At 44.6% G+C, this 19,336-nt stretch overlaps 3 protein-coding genes across 3 annotated transcripts in view; 1 reads left to right on the top strand and 2 right to left on the bottom strand.

The window, feature by feature from the left end:
• Nucleotides 1–2,641: 2,641 nt before the first annotated feature.
• LOC129706940 (parvalbumin, thymic-like) overlaps nt 2,642–19,336 on the top strand; it is a 181,505-nt gene continuing 164,810 nt past the window's right edge. Inside the window, exon 1 of the mRNA XM_055651613.1 lies at nt 2,642–2,648. Within this exon, the coding sequence (XP_055507588.1) occupies nt 2,643–2,648 (6 nt within the window). The 5' untranslated portion in view covers nt 2,642. The remainder of the gene's footprint in view (nt 2,649–19,336) is intronic.
• Nucleotides 2,704–3,810, bottom strand: bhlha15 (basic helix-loop-helix family, member a15). Its single transcript, XM_055651611.1, has one exon. It carries the CDS (start codon nt 3,761–3,763, stop codon nt 2,873–2,875), a length of 891 nt encoding a protein of 296 aa, XP_055507586.1. The 5' UTR covers nt 3,764–3,810; the 3' UTR covers nt 2,704–2,872.
• Nucleotides 10,886–19,336, bottom strand: part of lmtk2 (lemur tyrosine kinase 2) — a 98,322-nt gene continuing 89,871 nt past the window's right edge. The window contains exons 13-14 of the mRNA XM_055651578.1: nt 18,875–19,135; nt 10,886–12,383 (exon numbers count right to left, since the gene is read on the bottom strand). Of these exons, the coding sequence (XP_055507553.1) occupies nt 12,355–12,383; nt 18,875–19,135 (290 nt within the window). The 3' untranslated portion in view covers nt 10,886–12,354. The remainder of the gene's footprint in view (nt 12,384–18,874; nt 19,136–19,336) is intronic.

The raw sequence follows: 19,336 nt of genomic DNA, 5'->3' as shown, positions 1-19,336 counted from the left end.
CCTTAAAACAGGTCACTTTAAAAAAAATTCACATTACCCATTGCACACATAACAAACCAAATTGGTGGCAGGCACTTTATGCACAGTGTGGCTGAATTTTGTTTATTTCCTGCGACAATCTTTGGATATACGAAACTCGGCAAAAGATTGTGGTTGTTTTCTGATAGTGTGTCAAACAAGGTGGCAATTTTCCTTTTGGCTTCTGTTTGTTGCAAAAATCGAACAAATGTAGTCTAAATAACTTGCACACTGATCCCTAATTAAAGGATAGATCACCAACTGTATTGCACAGTACCTGGGAGCTGGGGTTTATTTTACAGGCCAACCAATTGTTAACAGAAGCAAATTACAAATGGCACAGTAACCTGCAATTACAGGCCAATCGGCAGGGAAGGGACCTTGACAACACCTTTAAATAATGGAACTTTAAATGATCCAAACTAGCATAAGAAGCCAGTATCATTCCACTGTAAATGGGTTAACGCCCAGGCTACATAGCAGTCAAGAGATTAGCAACTATCATTAATGCTGATCGATAATCTATTGCAGACAGGGAGAGTTTATTAAATGTGACAAAGGCCAAAATAGTCAGAACCATCAATTAATGCTATCCCTCGGTCTGATCAGATATTTAACTGTTAAACTCTGTAGAGCACCAGAACTATTCTGATAGATTAAAAGGACAGGACTGGACTCCTGTCATCTGGACAAAATTTTCACAGCAAATTCACATTAATAAATCTGGTACAACTGGTATATTACAAAAAATCATAAAAGGAAGGCCGTGCTTCCTGGCAAATGCCAAGTGATCCCGCTCCTGACTAAGACAGGAATGTGCAATCTGCACAAGCAACCTCCACCTGATTGCTTTTTAAAATTTGGTCTAGTGAGAATATCTCACATTGCATCCACCCACTGTGCTAAAGTGGGTAATATAAAAGCACAGTAAAACACAAATTGCTAGAGGAACTCAGTCATAAGGCAGCATCCGTGGAGGGAATGGACAGATGTTTCCAGTCAGGACCCTTCACAGATGCTGCCTAACCCATGAGTTCCTCCAGCTTTTTGGGTTTTGCTAAAAGCACAGAGGTGAAATGAAGCTAGAGGTGTAGGAGCAGCCCCTTTAATTAGCAATCTCCAACAACCTATTACCCTCCAGGTCATGGAGTTAGTAGCAGATGCCCTTTAAACATTTCTAATTATTACTTTTTGCAGTAATCTCTAAGGCCCTGTTTTGGTTTTGTGCTAATAGTTTTAACTTGCAATGGTACCTACTGCACTTCATACACAATAAGAGCCCAGAAAGCAAGCTATCTCCCACATATTGCAACTGCAAAAAGTTCACGACAAAGTGAAACCTCTCATGTCTGTTAGTGACGCAAGGAACTGCAGATGCTGAAATATAGGAAAAAAAAACAAAGTGGTGGAGTAACTCAGGGAGCCAGGCAGAATCTGGAGAGGGAATTAGATAGGTGGCATTTCAGACTGAACGGTCCTTCCCAAAACATCGCCTGTCCATTCCCTCCAGATACTCCTGACTTGTTGAGTTCCTCTAGTACTCTGCTTATTTCTCATGTCTGATATGTGGCTGACTCCTTGATCAGTGTTTTCCCCTCTACTCCCAGAGACAGGAACATCAGATATACCACAAGGGTGGGGGGGGTGAAGAGATACGAAGCTTTAAATCCACACACAATTAACTGCAGATAATGGAATCTTGAACATAACAGAGGAACTCTGGGTGTTAGGCAGCATATAAGGAGGGACTTTAGAAGGGTCCTGATCCTGAAACATTATCTGTCCATCCCTCCCAAGATGCTGCCTGACCCACTGAGTTCCACTAACACTAGGTTTGGCACTGTGGGTTTCATCCTTATTAGGAACAGTGTTATTGTATGGGATAGCATTGCATCAGTAGCAGTTAGTTAAAGGCTGCAGCAATATGGTGGGTAACACAAGAAGGGAAGGCAACAATCAACAATGGAATAGAGCAGCGCAGTATAAGAACAGGCCCTTCAGCCCACAATATCTGTGTCAAATATGATGCCCAGACCAATTCTTATCTGCCTGTGCATAATCATTGTGCAATTATTGGAATGCTCATTCATAATTGACATCAATGACAATTGGCCTCCAATTGACTTTAAATGTGCGAACGTTATCTCCTATAAGGCAGTAATTGGAATCTATCTACTGCTGTCCATTTTGCAGCCACTTTCATCAGCCAACTCTTATCTTCGTGGGAGCTTGAGGCTCAGACCCGGTGCCAAATACATACTGTTTAAGAAGGAACCGCAGATGCTGGAAAATCGAAGGTAGACAAAAATGCTGGAGAAACTCAGCGGATGCGGCAACATCTATGGAGCGAAGGAGATGATCCATAGATGCTGCCGCACCCGCGAAATACACACTGTAATTTTAACTTAAATACAAGGGTTCTGGAGGAACTCGGCGGGCCGGGCATCATCTGCGGTGGGGAAAAGAGGCGACGTTTCGGGGTGGGATCCTTCTTCAGACCAGGTTGATTGACAAACTCTGACACTTCCCCACCTATCCACATGAAACACTGCAATAGTAGTAATAAAACACATGGAGACATCTCCACCCACTCGGCGGGTCCACGGCCCGTCTCTTCCAGGTACATGGGGCCTTCCTAAGAGGGTAGAAATCCGGGTGAAGCCGCCTGGAACTCCCTCACCGCCGCAGCCCCCCCCCCCCCCCCCCCGGGGCTGGAGTAGCGTCGAGCCCGGGCCAGGAGCTTCCCCTTCCCAGCGCTTCCACGGGGAGACCCGCGGGCTGTGGAGAGGAGGCGGCCAGCGGCGGTGTGAAGCGGGGCCTCTACTCCTCCAGCCCACCTTTGTTCAGAGGGACCTCAGTGGAGCTGGTAGCAGCGTCGGGGCGGGCTGCTGCCGTCGGCTGAATTAATGTCGTCGTCGTCGTCGTCCTCGTCCTCCATCGCGGCTCGAGCCGCCCGCCCAGGGCGTGTGGGAGGCGCCCGCTGCTCCCCCTGGCGGCCGGGAGGAGGACTCTTCAGGGGCGGCCGCTGCACCCCCTGGCGGCCGGGAGGTCGCGACGACGCAGATGGCAGCTCCACCTGGCGGACGGGAGGAGGAGGAGGAGTCAATCGGCTCTCAGTCTGGCGGGCGGGAGGAGGAGGCGGACGTTGCGCCCCCTGGCGGCCGGGAGGAGGCGGACGTTGCGCCCCCTGGCGGCCGGGAGGAGGCGGGTGTTCCTTGGTCATGCCCAAGATGGTTGAGGTGAGCGACTCGATGTAGTTCTTGGCCAGAGTGAGGGTCTCGATCTTGGACAGTTTGCGATCGGCCTCGACGTGCGGCACCGCCTCGCGCAGCGCCTGGAATGCGCGGTTCAGGTTGTGCATCCGCTGCCGCTCGCGCTCGTTGCTCTCGATGCGGCGCAGGTTGCGCTCGCGGGCGCTGGGTGCGCGCCGCCGGCCGCGGGAACGCGCGCTCCCGCTCCCGCTCCCGCCGCCTCCTCCCGCGCCCCCGGGCACGCGCAGGGCACAAGACAGCGCCGAGCGGCTCCGCCTCCGGCAGGTGCAGGCCGCCTTCAGGTGCAGCTCCATGGCCGAGCAGCGGGCGGCCAAGGGCGGCTGCGACTTCATCCTCTCGGCCCTCGCTGCTCCGCGCCGCTCCGTTGCATCGCCCGTGAGCCGCTGGTCAATTGTAACCAAAGCGTGGGAACCGGCTGCAAAATAAACACCAAACAATTGCAATTTGTCAAATTTGTCTTGGACACGACGCATTTACCCCCCAAATACAAACTCTTGAACATGGTGCATTTCCCACAAAGGTAAACTTTTGGACGAGGTTCATTTCCCGCTAATGTTAATGCTTGAACGAGGTTCATTTTCCTCCAAATGCTAACTATTTGACACGATGCATTTCCTCCAAATGCAAAATCTTGGACGAGGTGCATTTTCCGAAAATATAAACCCTTGGACGAACGAGTGCATTTCCCCCCCAACCGCAAGTGCAGTTTCCCCTAATGAAACCCCGTAGACACGGTACGTTCCTCCGCTCCCTCCCCCAATTTTTGTTATTGTCCATATTCAGCGAAGGTAAATTTGGACGAGGATCATTTTCCGCTGATGTAAATCCTTGGACCAGGTACACACCCCCCAAATGCAAACTTAATTGTAGTGCATTTTCCCCAAATGAAAACTTGGGACTGTGTGAGGCATTTCAAGGAAAGGGAGCAATTATACACATTTTCGGGAACTTCATATTATTTGCAGCATCGCTGATAATTATAGTAATATTTTATCCCGTTGCCTTTCATTATCTCTCACCGTTCCCGAACTTTAAGGTAATTAACGGCGTTTACTGGAGATGCCTGCCTGCTCTTTTCGTTCACTTGTTCAAAACGATTCCATTATCGCACTTTTTTTTGAAACTTCAACAGTTTTAAGCAGAGACCAAACCAGACTTTCAAACGGCTTCACGAGCAAGTATAGAAACTGATTAATAATCGCCAGCATCGGGATCTAAGATCACTTTCAGCGGAGAGTCAATCTTTGGGGGATTGTTGTCACTTACCTGGAGCAGGGATGGAGAGTGGAGGTGAGGGGTATCCAGCGTGTGAGTGCACTGGCATCAGGAGTACCTTCTGCAGGCTCCGTTTTGTACACGTATCCCTTTAACCTCTTCCAATGGGAGAGCCGAGGGGCGGATTCACGGCTCCGCAAACAGGATCTCAGTTCCTCCTGCACCCTGGTTCGAGGCCGGTTCTCCCGCTCTCACCCGCTGCCGGGCTGCCTGAGCAGTTTAAATGGCGAGCAAGGAACTGCAGATGCTGGAACCATGAGCAAAACGCAAAGTGCTGGAGGAACTCAGCGGGTCAGGTAGCATCTGTTGAGGGAATGGACAGGCGACGTTTTGGGTCGGGACCGTTCTTCAGGCTGTCTTAGTCGTCTGTCCATTCCTTCCACAGATGTTGCCTGACCTGCTGAGTTCCTCCAGCATCTCGTTTAGTATAGAACAGTACAGCACAAGAAACAGCCAGTTTAGAGATTCAGCATGGAAACCTACCCTTTGGCCCACTGAGTCTTGCCGACCATCGGTCACCTGGTTACACTGGTTCTCTGTGTCCCACCTTGTCATCCATTCCCTACACAATAGGGGCAATTTTATTTTACAGAGACCAATTAACCTACAACCCCACGTTCTTTGGATGTGAGAGGAAACCAGAGCACCCAGAGGAAACCCACGAGGTCACAGGGAAATCTGGGTTTGCAAACTCCACACTGACAGCACCAGAGGTCAGGAATGGATCTGGATCACTGGCTTTGTAAGGTAACAGCTCTACCAGCTATGCTGCCCTGCTTTGCTCAAGATTCCAGCCTCTGCCGTTCTTGTGCCTCCAGTTTAATTTGCAGCTTCCCTCTGTCCCTTTCTGAATTATCCATTTTGCCGGAGCAACAGAGGTCACGGCCTCGAAGGGGTCGAGGTACCAGCCAGTCAGTGTGGGAAGTTGTGGACCTGTACGATGAAATCTCTTCTCATAGGACCTTTCTTGTATCCACCCTCACCCTCCAACATTTCCACAAAACCACTTGGTTATCCATTTAGTCTGGAGATTGTACCAGACAAATTACTGCAATGCATTTATTAAAGACAATTATAAATTTATAGATGTCTATGAGGAAGACTCATTATGCCGGTCCTCAGCCCTTGCTACAGTACCCTCCATAATGCTTGGGACAAAGACCCACCATTTACTTATTTGCCTCTGTATTCCACGATTTGAGATTTGTAATTTAAAAAAAATCACATGTGGTTAAAGTGCACATTGTCAGCTTTTAATAAAGGCCACTTTTATACATTTTGGTTTCACCACATAGAAATTACAGCAGTGTTTACACATAGCCCCCCCATTTCAAGGCACCATAATATTTGGGACACATGGCTTCACAGGCGTTCGTAATTGTGCAGGTGTGTTTAATTGCCTCCTTAATGCAGGTATAAGAGAGCTCTCAGCACCTAGTCCCAAACATTCTGGAGGGCACTGTATACTTGTTGATTGCTTTGCACTGCTTCTGCAGCTGAAGACCTTGGCTGTCTCCAGTCCTGATGCTGGCATCATGACTGGCAGGCAGCTGAGATGGGGTCGGGTGCTCACCAACACCGAGCTGATGTGCAAACTGGAGGAGCAGCACCTCACGTTCTGCTTGAGTAGCTTGCAACCGAACGCTATGAACATTGAATTCTGCAATTTCAGGAAACTAACCGACTGACAACCCCCCCCCCCCCCCCCCCCCCCCTTCCCTGTGCCCCATCTGGATTTGCACCCATTTCTCCCCTTCTCCCTCATTCCTTTCACAATTCACACCCTTTGTAAGTCATCGGAGCAGAATTGGGCCATTTGGCTCATCGAAGCTTCTGTCATTGGCTGATCTATTTTTCTTTCTGAACCTAAATTTTCTGCCTTCTCCGCGTAACCTCTTCCATCCATATCTCATACTTCATGTGTCTCACTCTGCTATCCCCTCAAGTATTTGATATCTCCACCCTGGGAGAAAAAGGTTGTGATCCTCTATCCTATCCATGCCATTCATAATTTTATATTCTTTAATCAGGTCTCCCCTGAATCTCCCACTCTCGAGAAAACAATCCAGGTTTGTACAACCACGCATTGTAACTAATGCCCTCCAATCCTGTTAATTTGGGAGATGGTGTGTTCATGCCTCATACTGGGCTTGTGTGCAGCCACTCTGAGACCAGGATGTCTAATGGTGAGTGGGAGACTGTGTTCTTTCCCCTGCCCCCAAGGTTTTGAAAAGTTTGAATATGTTCCTCTGTCTCTTGCTTACACAGACGATCGCTTATCGTGACAGGGCTCAGAAGAAGAGCATCTGCTTTGAGTGTCGCTCATCAGGTATGCAAATGACAAGGGCTTCCCAATGGAGCAAAATTATTCACGTTCTTTTTGAACAGTACCTGAACAAGCAAATATATGGTAACAGTCGCTGTCATCTTACTTACCAGTTTAATTATTGATGAGACTAGTTTGCAAGTCAATTTAGGATTAAGGTACTGCCCATGCAAGTTTTAATACTTAGAAAACCAGTTTCAGAATACAAGTATGTTTTGAATAACCACATAGCTGTTATCAAAGACAGATAAGAAGAAAAACTTGGCAGCTGTACTCTTTGCATTACAAATGAAACCACTGTTTGTCGTGTTTGTATTGCCCATTTAGATGGACATCAAAAACGGTCTGATAATAGAAATGAAGGCAGAGTTAAGGGCCTGTCCCACTTTGCGATTTTTTCGGCGACTGCGAGCATCAGTGACTGACGCCCATAGTTGTACGACATACACAATGACGTTTGCTGTCCTGCGGGTGATGCCCGGTTAGGGTTAGGGCTTCCTCCCGCACTCCAAAGGCGCACAGGTTTGTAGGTTGATAGGCTTGGTATAAGTATAAATTGTCCCTTGCGTGTGGGGGATAGTGTTATGTGCAGGGATCGCTGGTTGGTGCGGACCAGGTGGGCCGAACGGCACTTTATCTCAAAACTAAATGTGACACAGCGGCCCCAGGAGTTGGACTCGAACCCCCAATGTTTTGCCTGCTCCTCATGGGACCTAAACTGTTGGCCACGAATTGTCCCAGAGGGCAGATCTCTCTTCCAATGGTCTCTCCAACCCCCCAGAGGCAGCGGGCTTTTCCACTGGGTACAGACAATGTTGTCAATGTACCAGTGCCATCCACCTGCTCCGGCCACCGAGTCCAAATACCCATCACACAGTTTGAAGCAAGGCGAGGTGGTACTATTAGTGGGATTTAGCTCTTACAGGCTGGGTCCACAAATGGGGGGCGTTGTGGAAAATGGAGGGGGGGTGGTTGGATAATGGGAGAAGGGAGGGAGAAAGGGAGAAGGAGTTGTGAGGGGAGTGGAGTGGGTGGGGGGAGAAGAGTGTAGCGAGGAGAAGGGGAGGAAGAGAGGGAGAGAGGAAGGGTGGGGGGAGGAGGAGTGGAGAAGGAGAAGGAGGGATGGGGCAGGGGGGGGGGGGGGGGGGGAAGAGGGGGGTGGAGGGGATTCACTGAATCCATCCCTGTGAAAAGTTAGTGACGGTGATTGGATCTGGAAGTGGACCAATACATCTGTAAATAAAACTGAATGACTCAGACATCTTTTCATTTGCACAATTGATTTTTAATATATTAATTTTAATATATTCATGTTTAAAATCCATGCATTGAAGGAAGAATATTTTACAGCCCATCTGTGGTCCCTAACCCTAACCGGACGTCACCTGTGGGACAGCATAGGTGACAGTGTGACAGGGCGCAGGACATGATGAGACTGCCAGATGTCGCCCCTGGATTTTGAACATTCCAAAATCGAGGGGCGGCAGAGACACCATGCGTCACTACATGCGTCACTACAATGCGTCACCACTCATCACGACGCGACCACCTCTTTTCAGGCTGTCGCCGAAAATGTCGCCCAAGTGGGACAGGCCCTTTAAAAGCTCAACCATAACAAAGAGAAAGGAAGTCAGAAATACACAACCATGTAAATTAATTCATTTGACTTTATTCTGAATATTAAATATCCATAGTGCATTTAAATTACAAACAATTTATCGAATTACACTATGCATGGAAATCAAAGTAAAAATATTACATATCAAAATGTACATATTTCATGAACAGTGACCTGATTTTCTTTATTAACTGTGATATGTAATCAGTAATTTCATATATCTTTTTTATTAAATTACAAAAGAAAACCTTGTGCCTATGACTTTGTTACATCATCTCCCATTTACAGACAAAATTAAACATTTATATACATCCAGTACCATCAAACATTAAGTTACACTTCAACTGTGCAAGATAAAGCAATGCATTGCACAAAATGATCTGATATTTCCATCAACAATTTAGTTCTATTCAAAATAAGGTAGAATAGGCTACAGGGAACAAAAATACTATACACAACTTTAGGTTTAAGGAGGGATTACAGGTGGGGAGGAGGAAGTCTTCAATATTTACAAGTTATCTTCAAGAATGAACCCTAAGAAAAAATATTTTGCGAGGAACATGCTGTTTTCGATCATTGAAACACATTCCAAAGGTTTACATTTACAGGACTGGCCAAAACGTTTCATCGATTAAAAAGTCTCAGATATGTGCAGTGCTATGGCAACACCTTCTGCACACCAAGGCTGATTATTTGCACTTTGCTTTATAATATGATAGCGATTATGCAGGCTATCTTCAGCATTGAACTCTGAAAACATTCGGTGCAGCTGGAGTTAGGAACTAAGTGTACAGTTATAAACAAAATGGCCCAACAGCTGTACAGTTCTGGACAAGCCTGACAAGGTAACGGGGACATGGAAGCAACGCTAACTTTCACGGTGTGCTGGGCGGGATATAGAGACTGCTTATGGCGGGGGGAAATGCTCAAGCACATCCACCTGCCGGAGTTTGGCCGACCGGTTTGTTCGTTATCTGCTTTGAGCAGAGAAGGCGACGTTCAAAGTGTTACACCATTCTTTCTTGAAAATTACTTTTTGCCATTTCCATAAACATCTGTCAAGTAATCGGCCAACAGACCAATTGACTAGCACTGGGAAAATACGGCAACCAAGAGGGAAAATGAGGTGTAGGAAGGAACTACAGATGCTGGTTTTCACCAAAGATAGACACAAAAAGCTGGAGGATCTCAACTCAGAACCGCCGAGTTACTTCAGCTTTGTGTGTCTAAGAGAGAACATGAGTTTGCATTAGAATACAGAATGAAGAGCATTATCCACCTAAACACTATCTTTGAGCTGCTTTTATTAATGGCAGCTCACAACTACCAACAATCATTAAAGGAATTGTGTGCAAGGTTAAAATATTGCACAGCTAGCAATACCAGCAAAGACTGCACGTTTTAGGTTAGAATTTGACTGGTAACCTCAAGTGTAGTGGAGTATTCTTTCGCAACAGAGGAGGTACAGGTTGTGTAATGGGAGTTGGTGAGAGGCAGTTCCCAGTCAGTATTCATACCATGCTTTCTATCTTTCCATCATTTCTGATCGACTTGTTAGGACTCACCTGCAGTCCCAATACAAAGTGTTTGAGCTCATCTAATCAGCCATTCAGCAAACCACAAGGTCACCACAAGGCTAGATCCTGTTCTGGAGCCACATGCAAATACAGAATCAACAGACTGTATTTTGTTGTTCGTCTGCGATCTTTTAAATATGTCAAGCACAACATTCGAGTAATCATTCATAGATTGTAAATGTTATTTCCTTGAATTAATGCATGAGAACGGGATGATTTGCAGCAGGGAAGTATATTTTGGACAGAGAACTGGTGTTCTATTATGACAGGTGGTTTGTGCATTGTGGAGGCACTAATTAATTCCAGTTACAATCAGTACCTAACCTAACAACTAGGGGAATTTTTAACCTGGTGCAAATTTTCAGATGGAGCAATCCAAATAAGTGCAAAGGAGCTGGCGGGATCACTAGTCAAGGGAGCAGTGAATGCATTCCCCTGAATGAAGCATCACCACAGCAACCATGCCAGAGCCCGCTGCTGCAGGGCAATGCTCCTATGTCCAGTTTTCAAGGTTTATTTTAAAAGTTCATTTAGCAATTAATAAAACATTCCATGTGCAAAATGTAATGTTTCCCAAACCAGTTACTGTTTATGTACTTAAAAACACTGAACTAAACAGCTGAGGACTATTTCTGGTATTATCCTACACAATAATCTGTTAGTACAAGCAGCCTTGGACCTAGACTATCTGTCAGGGGCTCACAATTGCTAAGGAGTAACTCCCAGCGCAACATGGACACCAAGTTACAGGACCGGCGGTGACGGATTCGACCATAAGAGTTGTCCAATGCTTCCTATGCCAATGTGGATAAAGTACCAGCAAATCTTGCTGGCCCCCGGGTATTGATGAGCACATCTCCACATTTAGTAATAAAAACAAGCAGCTGAAGAAAAACTGAAATGAAACATGCTTTATAACTGAAGATCTCAATATATTTGAATGGTAGCTGGGATTCATTCCTTTGAATAGTCACCCAACGCTACACTTGGGAAGCCAAATCTTTTCCTATCTTCTCTGCAATGTTTGCTCCTAGAAGGTCACTGTTCGATTGGTGAGACAATCCTGATTCTGCACAACAACCTTATACATCACTGTTCAGGCAATAACTTTCGATTTCTGAATTCCAATATTAGTGTGTTGTGGATACGTCCTAGAGACAGAGCAGTACCATCTGCTGAGAGCCACAGGCAAGTCGAGAAGTGACCACTTCAGGACTCTGGGCTACAACGTGGGTCCAAGTAATCATTTGTTTTATAAAGTGCCTGAAAACACAACTCACACTGGCCTCAACAACCTTATGGAATATATGTCCCACAATAGTCAGTGAAGTTATATCTGAACTTTTACATTTTTATTTAAATTTTTTTAAGGGTTTACAAAACAATTGGTAAATACCTGTCACATGTGTGGGGGCATGAGTAGTGTTGAAAGTATGAATAGTTCAGCTGCATCACTGGCTTTATCCAGTGGTTGGCAGGCTAGTTTAAACACTTTGCAATCTATTATTGCTGTGCATATATCCTGTGGCCCAATCTGAAACGAGGTATTCTTAAAGAGACACTGTTCGGAACCCAATTGAATTATCAAAACAATTTTTGGTCATTGCATTTATATTCCTACTGGAAACCAGGACTGCCATATTGGATAGGAAATTTGCCTTTGCGGTGACAGGCAGTTCAACTACATAACCGGAGAAACATAAAATCATCAGATGCATTTTACAGAATGCACATTCGGAAATAAAACATATTTTCAAACCTCATTGCACCTTAGATGTATATCATGAAATCGATCATCCTTTTCTCTGGAACAAAAAGCAAGCGTTTACGGGTTGAAATACAACACTTTATACAGAAAACTGCAGGTAAAATCTCTTTTCAATTCTTCATTACAGTACTTTAACTGGGACAAAAAAAAATTAGTGGATAGTTAATAATCCTATGTCTGCCAAAGTGAAACCATCCATAAAGTTACAAGGAATTCAACAGGGGATTTCCAAGAGTTGTATCCATGGCTTGTTCAAGGTCTTAACACAGACCTCCACTGATGTGACACTGAACACTGTCCAGCCAGAACAAACTTTTAGTAGAACATGGATAGAAATACAACCATGTTATCCCTTTTTGTGCACAGACCCATTTCAATTTTGTGGAAAGCATTTGGTTGATTTATCCATCTTACTGTAAATCTGAGCTGGCTTGGTCTGTCAGACGTTCAGATACAGTGGAGGAAAAAAAAATCAAAGCACCTTCCTTCGCAGTTGTCATTCAGTCCTTTTCTCCATCTTCGCTGCTTCCTAGAAACAGAGAGAAAGAAAACAACACTTAAAATTACAACAGTACAAAGCTTCACTGATAGGCAAGTGGCCGTTAATTATTCTCACTGCTTTGAAAGTTTGCTATCAAACATTGCATACAATCTGCAAGCTTTAGGAAGATCAAGCAATTCCTTTCTTTCAGCAGTGCTGCCTCACAGTGCCAAAGACCCGGGTTCGAATCTGACTTTGGGGGCTGCCTGTGTGGAGTTTACAAGATCCCCCTGTGACCACATGGGTTTCCTCCGGGTGCTCTGGTTCCTTCCAACATCTCAAGGACATGCGGGTTTGCAGGCTAATTGGCCCTCGTAAATTGTAAATTGGCCCCAATGTGTACGGAGTGGATGAGAAAGTGCGATAACATAGAATTAGTGTGAATAGATGACCGATGGTCGATGTGGACTCAGTGGGTCGATGGACCTGGTTCCGTGCTGTATCTCCAAAACTAAAAACTAAAACAAGAGTGACCCTCTTTCAATAGTACTTCATCGACCACAAAGAACTTTGTTGTATGCCGCATTAATGTTATTCTTTTCCCTCGTGTTAATCACCATCCCAGGAGAATATATGTGCCTTTTAAACCATTACTTGATGGACTAAACCATCGCTTCAGATTATTTAATCTTCCCAATCGTTAATCTCCACATTTCTTGCATTACCGATCTAGATGTTCTAAATATGCCTCTCAGCAAAGTTTCCTGAGCTTTATGACACGGAGGAGTACATCAGGGAAGGGAAAAACTGCGGTAAAGCACTTAAGTCCTTCAACGTCAGTGAAAAACATGCATTGAAATGAGTAAAGATGTAAGGTAGCTAATGTAACATGGCATCAAGCTTGCTGTCTCCAAGGGAATTAATGAAAGTTGCGGTGTCTAGTCTGATAAAGTTTAGGGTTTTACACACCACCCATCAGATCTTAGCAGTAGGTGAAAAGATCAACACAAATCAGATTTACTAGCAAGTAAATGGGGAAAATAGTCCTAAATGTTGTAATAACTAAACCGTGTAAATTTATTTATTATTGTCACGTATACTAACGTACAGCATTTTTGTCGTTTGCTATCCACTCAACAAAAAACCTATACATGACGTACGTAGTGGCGCAGCAGTCGAGCTACTGTCTAACAGCACCATACACCCGGGTTCGAACCCGACTACAGGTGTTGTCTGTACGGAGTTTGTACGTTCTCCCTACGACCAGTGTGGGTTTTCTCCGGGTGCTCCGGTTTCATCCCACACTCCAAAGACATACAGGTTTGTAGGTTAATTTCCTTTGGTAAATTGTCCTGAGTGGATAGTGCTAGTGTGCGGGGATCGCTACTTGGCGCGGAATCGGTGGGTCTGTTTCCACACTGGTTTTGATGTTACTGGCAGAATTGGATGTTATGAAAATCTACAAAAGTTGACACACGCTCTGCTTTTTTGTTGAAAAAAGTGGGTAAATAGCCCTAGTTTGCCTTTGATAATGAAATTTAAATTGACAAGGAGATTCTGAGGCGGGTGTTTGGCTCTGTTCCTACTGCACAGCTGCTACGCTCACACCCGTGCATGTGTTCCGTTCGCATTGGTTCCAATGTCACATTGTCTTGATAAGCAGAACTAGGTGTTAGCTGTACAGCTACAAATTTAGCCTTCTGAATGCCCAATGTACACACCTGTGTTCACCTCAATAGAAAGTCACCTTTATGAGAATCGCAAAGCACAGGAGGCCCTTCTCGTCTGCCAGACCTGCCCCAGCTCTTTCCCATATGCTACTTCAAATGTTTAATCAATTGCCTTGTGAACATTATCTTGCCATTGCTCTTGCAATCCAAAGCTTACCGCAGAAAGGATCATGTTCCCCGGTTATTTTTTTGCCAGTTATCCTAAAGAAATGCCCTTTGCATACCGACCTGTGTTCACCAAAATCTTTTTCTCCCAGTTAACAAGGAACTGCAGATGATAGTTTCCAAACAAAATGACATAAAACATTGGGAGTAAATCAGTGGGTCAGGTAGCATCTCTGGAGAACATGGATGGGTGATGTTTCACATTGGGACCCTTCTTCAAAAAAAGCCAGGCTTTATCCTAACCCAGCTCTCTTCCCTCCCCCACCAGAATCCTACTGAAGAAAGGTCCCAACTTGAAACATTACCTATACATGTTTTCCAGAGATGCTGCCTGACCCAGAGTTACTCCAGCAACTTGTGGGTTTTTTTTTGGTTTTTTTACAGCTTTGATCTCTTCAACCCTGCTACAAACACGCTATATAGGTTTTAAAATACCTGCAATTTATTACTACAGGAAATAATACATTTGCTTTTATTATCATCTTGCATATCCATTTGTTTAGGTTTGTCAATGCATTTTATGAATAATTTAGTCGACAACAGGCTGCACTTTACAATGCACAGCCATATATCATCATCTCCCAGTGATATATATTGGCCAGGACCCCGTGGAAAATTATTTTCAGAAATAATGCCACTGGATCTCTCATCCAGCTGAGCATCAGATGAGCCTCCAGTTTAATGACACCTCAATAAAGCACAAAGCACCAGTCTACACTCCTTCATTAAAGTCTCTGCAGCATGGCGTGATCCCACACGCATCTGTCCCATGAAGAAAAGGTGGCATTAAAGAACATCTAATAGGCCGGCACGGTGGCGCAGTGGTGCCTTACTTGCTGCCTTAAAGCACCAGAGACCCTGGTTCTATCCTGACTACAGGTGCGGTCTGCACAGAGTTTGCACATTCTCCCTGTGACCGCATATGTTTTCTCTGGGTGTTCTGGTTTTCTCCCACACTCCACAGACATAGTTTGCTCTACCACTTTCCCTGGCAATGCGTTCCAAGCACCCACCACTCATTGTAAAATAAAACTCGTCTTGTAAATCTCCTTTAAACTTTTCCCGTCACTTTAAAGCTTTGCAATCCAGTATAGGACATTTCCTCCCCGGGAAAAAATACCCTCTCTATCCTATCTATGCCACACTTAATTTTAATCAGATTTCCCTCAGCCTCGGATGCTCCTGAGAAAACAAGCCAACCTCTCCTAATGGGTAATACATTGTAGTCCAGGCAACAACCCGATAACCCTTTCTGCACCCTCTTCAAAGTCTTTACAACCACCTAATGTGGTAATCAGAACAGCACATATGTGACAGCCAAAGTTGCATACAACTGAAATTGGGATGTCAACCGAAGGCAGGTATGCTGTACACCACCTTCATCACTCTATCTGGTGTAACTGGTGTATTAGTTTTGTTTTGAATATGCATATCCAGCGAATACAAGGATATTGATTATGTGGAGGCAGTTAAGAGTTGGTGTTGATAAAGTTCGGTACAGACACTGCGGGCCGAAGGGCCTGTTCATCTCCTGCACTATTTTATGGATGAGGGAGCAATGAGTAGATGGCCCGGAGAAAGCTAAATACACAATGACAGCAACAGCGTTCAACTCAATATAACAACTTATTAAGTTCCACATGTAGCCAGAGCATTTAACCTGCACTTGTGGATGCACTGCCGTTAAAATAACATCTATCAAGGCCACAAGAGTACATTTATCTCAAGTTCTGCACCTGCTCCATTTCCGATGGGTTTAATTACTCAGATTCTTCCTGCTCTGAAGACCTAGAAACTTCAGAATAATGGATGTAAGATTTACTTAGTAAATTAACATCTTTCAATGGAAGACACAAGGTACTGCAGAAGCTAGTTTACAGAAAAGGCACAAAGTGCTGGAGTAACTCAGTGGGTCAGGCAGCATCGTGGAGAACATGAATAGTTCATAAGTTCGTAAGTTGATGTTTATATGTCAGAGGAGCAGAATTAGGCCATTCACCCATAAAGACTACTCCTGCATTCAATCATGGCTGATCTATCTTTCCCTCTCAACCACATTCTCCTGCCTTCTCCCCATAATCCCTGACACTCTTAATAATCAAGAATCTGTTTGGAGCCAGGACATATTTTCAGGCTGAAGGGTCTCGACCCAAAATGTCACCTATCCATTTTCTCCGGAGATGTGGCCCGACCTGTTGAGTTACTCCAGGACTTTGTGTCCTTTTGTGTATTAATGAGTATCTGCAGTTCTTTGTTTCTATATGTCCACTAAACTAAATGCAAATTGAAGTATTTGTGTTCCCCCTGTATTTGGTGAGATACCAAGTCTAACATTTCACCAAGGGCAGGTAGCATGCTTTGTTTTCTTTGGCATTGTTTTCTTTACATTGTTTTATATAATTCAAGATAAATTAAAGCCATGACCATATCATTTGTAGTTAATGAAAGCCCAATGCAATGTATATGAAGCATATCCAGGGGAGCAAGCCACTCAAACGATTCAGATGGCAATGAGAGGGAAGCTGCCCACCACTTTCCTTTATGACAGTGAAGACAAACGCAGGTGCTATACACAGGCACCTGCTAATTGAATGTCAATTTCACAACTTGACTCCAAATTCACAATGACGCATTAAGCTGAAAACAGCTGTTACACTTAGTCTAGCAACAGATGTGCTTCCTGTGTGTCTCCTGATCCATAATAACTGTTTGCTGATACCATTTAAACCTGACTCATTCACTTCATATGATACTTCTGGAAATATTTTTTGGGGGCAGAACTGCCTTGATTTAATACATTCGGCACGAGCTTTCACAATAAACAGGTCATGTCAGGTAGATATAAAAGACCACATAGAAAAAGAAACTTAAGGCGGCTGTGTTAAATTGACAACACAATTTCAGTGTGCCTACACTTGTCAGATTTTAAAGGTGGTGAAGAATTAATAGATTGTATATGAAAAACTCAATAGATGAAATTCAAACTTCTCCATTGTTGCAGCACAATATTCTGCCTGGTTTGATTGTACACGTCTTACCTGGGTAGCAAAACAAAGTTTTCATTGTATCTGGATACAAAGGAAAGGCAATAATAAACAAATACCACCTCTTGTCCCACCTCTTCCCCTCTCTTCATCATACTGGCCACCGCCCCTCTACTCTATCTAAATGAAGAGTCCCGACCAGGAAACAATGCCTATCCATGTCCTCCAGAGATACTGCCTGACCTGCTGAGTTACGCCAGCACTGTGTTTTCTCAAGATTCCAGCGTTTGCAGTGACTCGTTACCCCAATACTAAATGGGATTCATTAGCAGGCAAATTTGTCTCTGGCCTGCATCATCTCGAATAAAACTGCATCCTAACATTGCTAGGTGATTGTGACTAAAAAAGGAGGCTTTCCTTTAACTACCATACCTCTCAAATCTTTCAAATACTTTATTTTGTCAGCGTTGGCGACACAGTGACAAACAGTGGTGCATCAGTAGTGTTGCTGCCTTACAACACTAGAGACCCGGGTTCAATCTTGACTACTGGTGCTGTCTGTAGGGAGTTTGTACATTCTCCCTGTGACCGTGTAGGTTTTCTCAGGGTGGTCCGGTTTCCTTCCACACACCAAAGATGTACAGATTTGTAGGTTAATCGGGTTTGGTAAAATCGTAAATTATCACTAGTGTGCAGGACAGTGTTAGTGTACGGGGTGATCGCTGGTCGGCGTGGACTTGGTGGGCCAAAGTGCCTGTTTCTGCACTGTATCGAGTCTAAAGACTTGTGAAGTTGTGAGTGCCTAGCCCATCTGAATCTCAATGGTGCTTTTATAGCCACATATGCAAAATGCAACTCAAGTGAAATTATTTTCTTACAAACAATCCAGTAGAGTATTGCCATACCCAAGCACATCCCCGATCAGCAAGTGTACAGAAATACTCCACTGATCCTGTGTGCAAGTTTTGGTGCCATTTTTCAGTCACGTCTACGCTCCAGCTGTAATGAGTTCAGTTACAGGCGATCCCCAGACAGCTACGGGCCTCCAGCCATCACCTTCCTTAGATGTCTGGATTGACGTCCCTCTTCTTGCCCTTGTTCCCCGGGGGCACCTCCCGCTGCCAACCTCAAGGGCATGAGTTAATACAATTGGTGACCAGCCCACCTAAATGATGCGGAAGACCAATGAAAACTTCTTTCTGAAAACTAACAAGAGCTAGTGAAAATAACTCCTGGATAAGGGCAGTGGTTGGTGTCAGTGCGAATAATATTTAAAAACATTAACTCCCAAAGGACGTTAGTCAAAATTCCAATCTAGAGATATCTATACTTTACTATTCAGAGCTGGATAAGTTGTCCTCTGCTCACATACACAATGCTTGCTCCAGAGTAACTATTTTGTGCCATTAAGATCCTTTCCCATCATGCCCAGATACATGACTTGAAGCCGTCTCCTAACCAATCATTTCCCCGAGCGCTGTAATCCATAAAAGGGCAGGTAATACTTACTCTGAAAAGGGCAGTTTTAAGAACTCCTCATCATACTGGCCACCGCCCCTCTACCCTCACAGTTTTGCTAACTGAAACAATACCTTGTTTTCACCCAGATTTTGACTTCCCAAAGAAGTGGTCTATAAGAATAACAGTGAGGACGACATACCTCCTTGCTCCATATCGGAATCCGTAAGGTGAGTCAAAGAGAAGTTTGCAATGTTGGAAGGAGAGATAGAAAATCTAGAATATGACGACGATGTATCTGTCCAATTTTGCTCCAATGTCCGAGAGGACGGTGGAGGTGAGAAATATCTGGAAGCAGGGGACGAAGACCGTTTTAGGGAGGCAAGTCGGTTTGCTGTTTGCGAGATAAATGAGGACTCTGAAGAGGATACGGAGAAATCATCATCCCATTCAAAACCACCACCTGAAAAAAGGAAAGCATTATGTTACAACCAGGATATTTTCAAAAGTATGCCAATATTTGTTGTCAGTTGAAAAATATAATTATAGGAAGCAATAAATAGGGATGCTCTCCGCAAATGGAATTCTATGGGAGTGGGGCGATCAATGGATTATCACACTTTCCCTTAAACTGATCTGAATTCTTTAATCTAAGTGATCATAT

Source organism: Leucoraja erinacea, chromosome 20 (assembly GCF_028641065.1).
Source record: "Leucoraja erinacea ecotype New England chromosome 20, Leri_hhj_1, whole genome shotgun sequence".
Taxonomy (NCBI): domain Eukaryota; kingdom Metazoa; phylum Chordata; class Chondrichthyes; order Rajiformes; family Rajidae; genus Leucoraja; species Leucoraja erinaceus.
Note: the sequence above shows the minus strand (reverse complement) of the source record. Positions and strands in the feature narration are given on the sequence as shown.

Bases quoted from the DNA above. Each gene is read 5' to 3' on its own strand.
- bhlha15 (XM_055651611.1), bottom strand. From the start codon at position 3,763: ATGCGTCGTGTCCAAGACAAATTTGACAAATTGCAATTGTTTGGTGTT.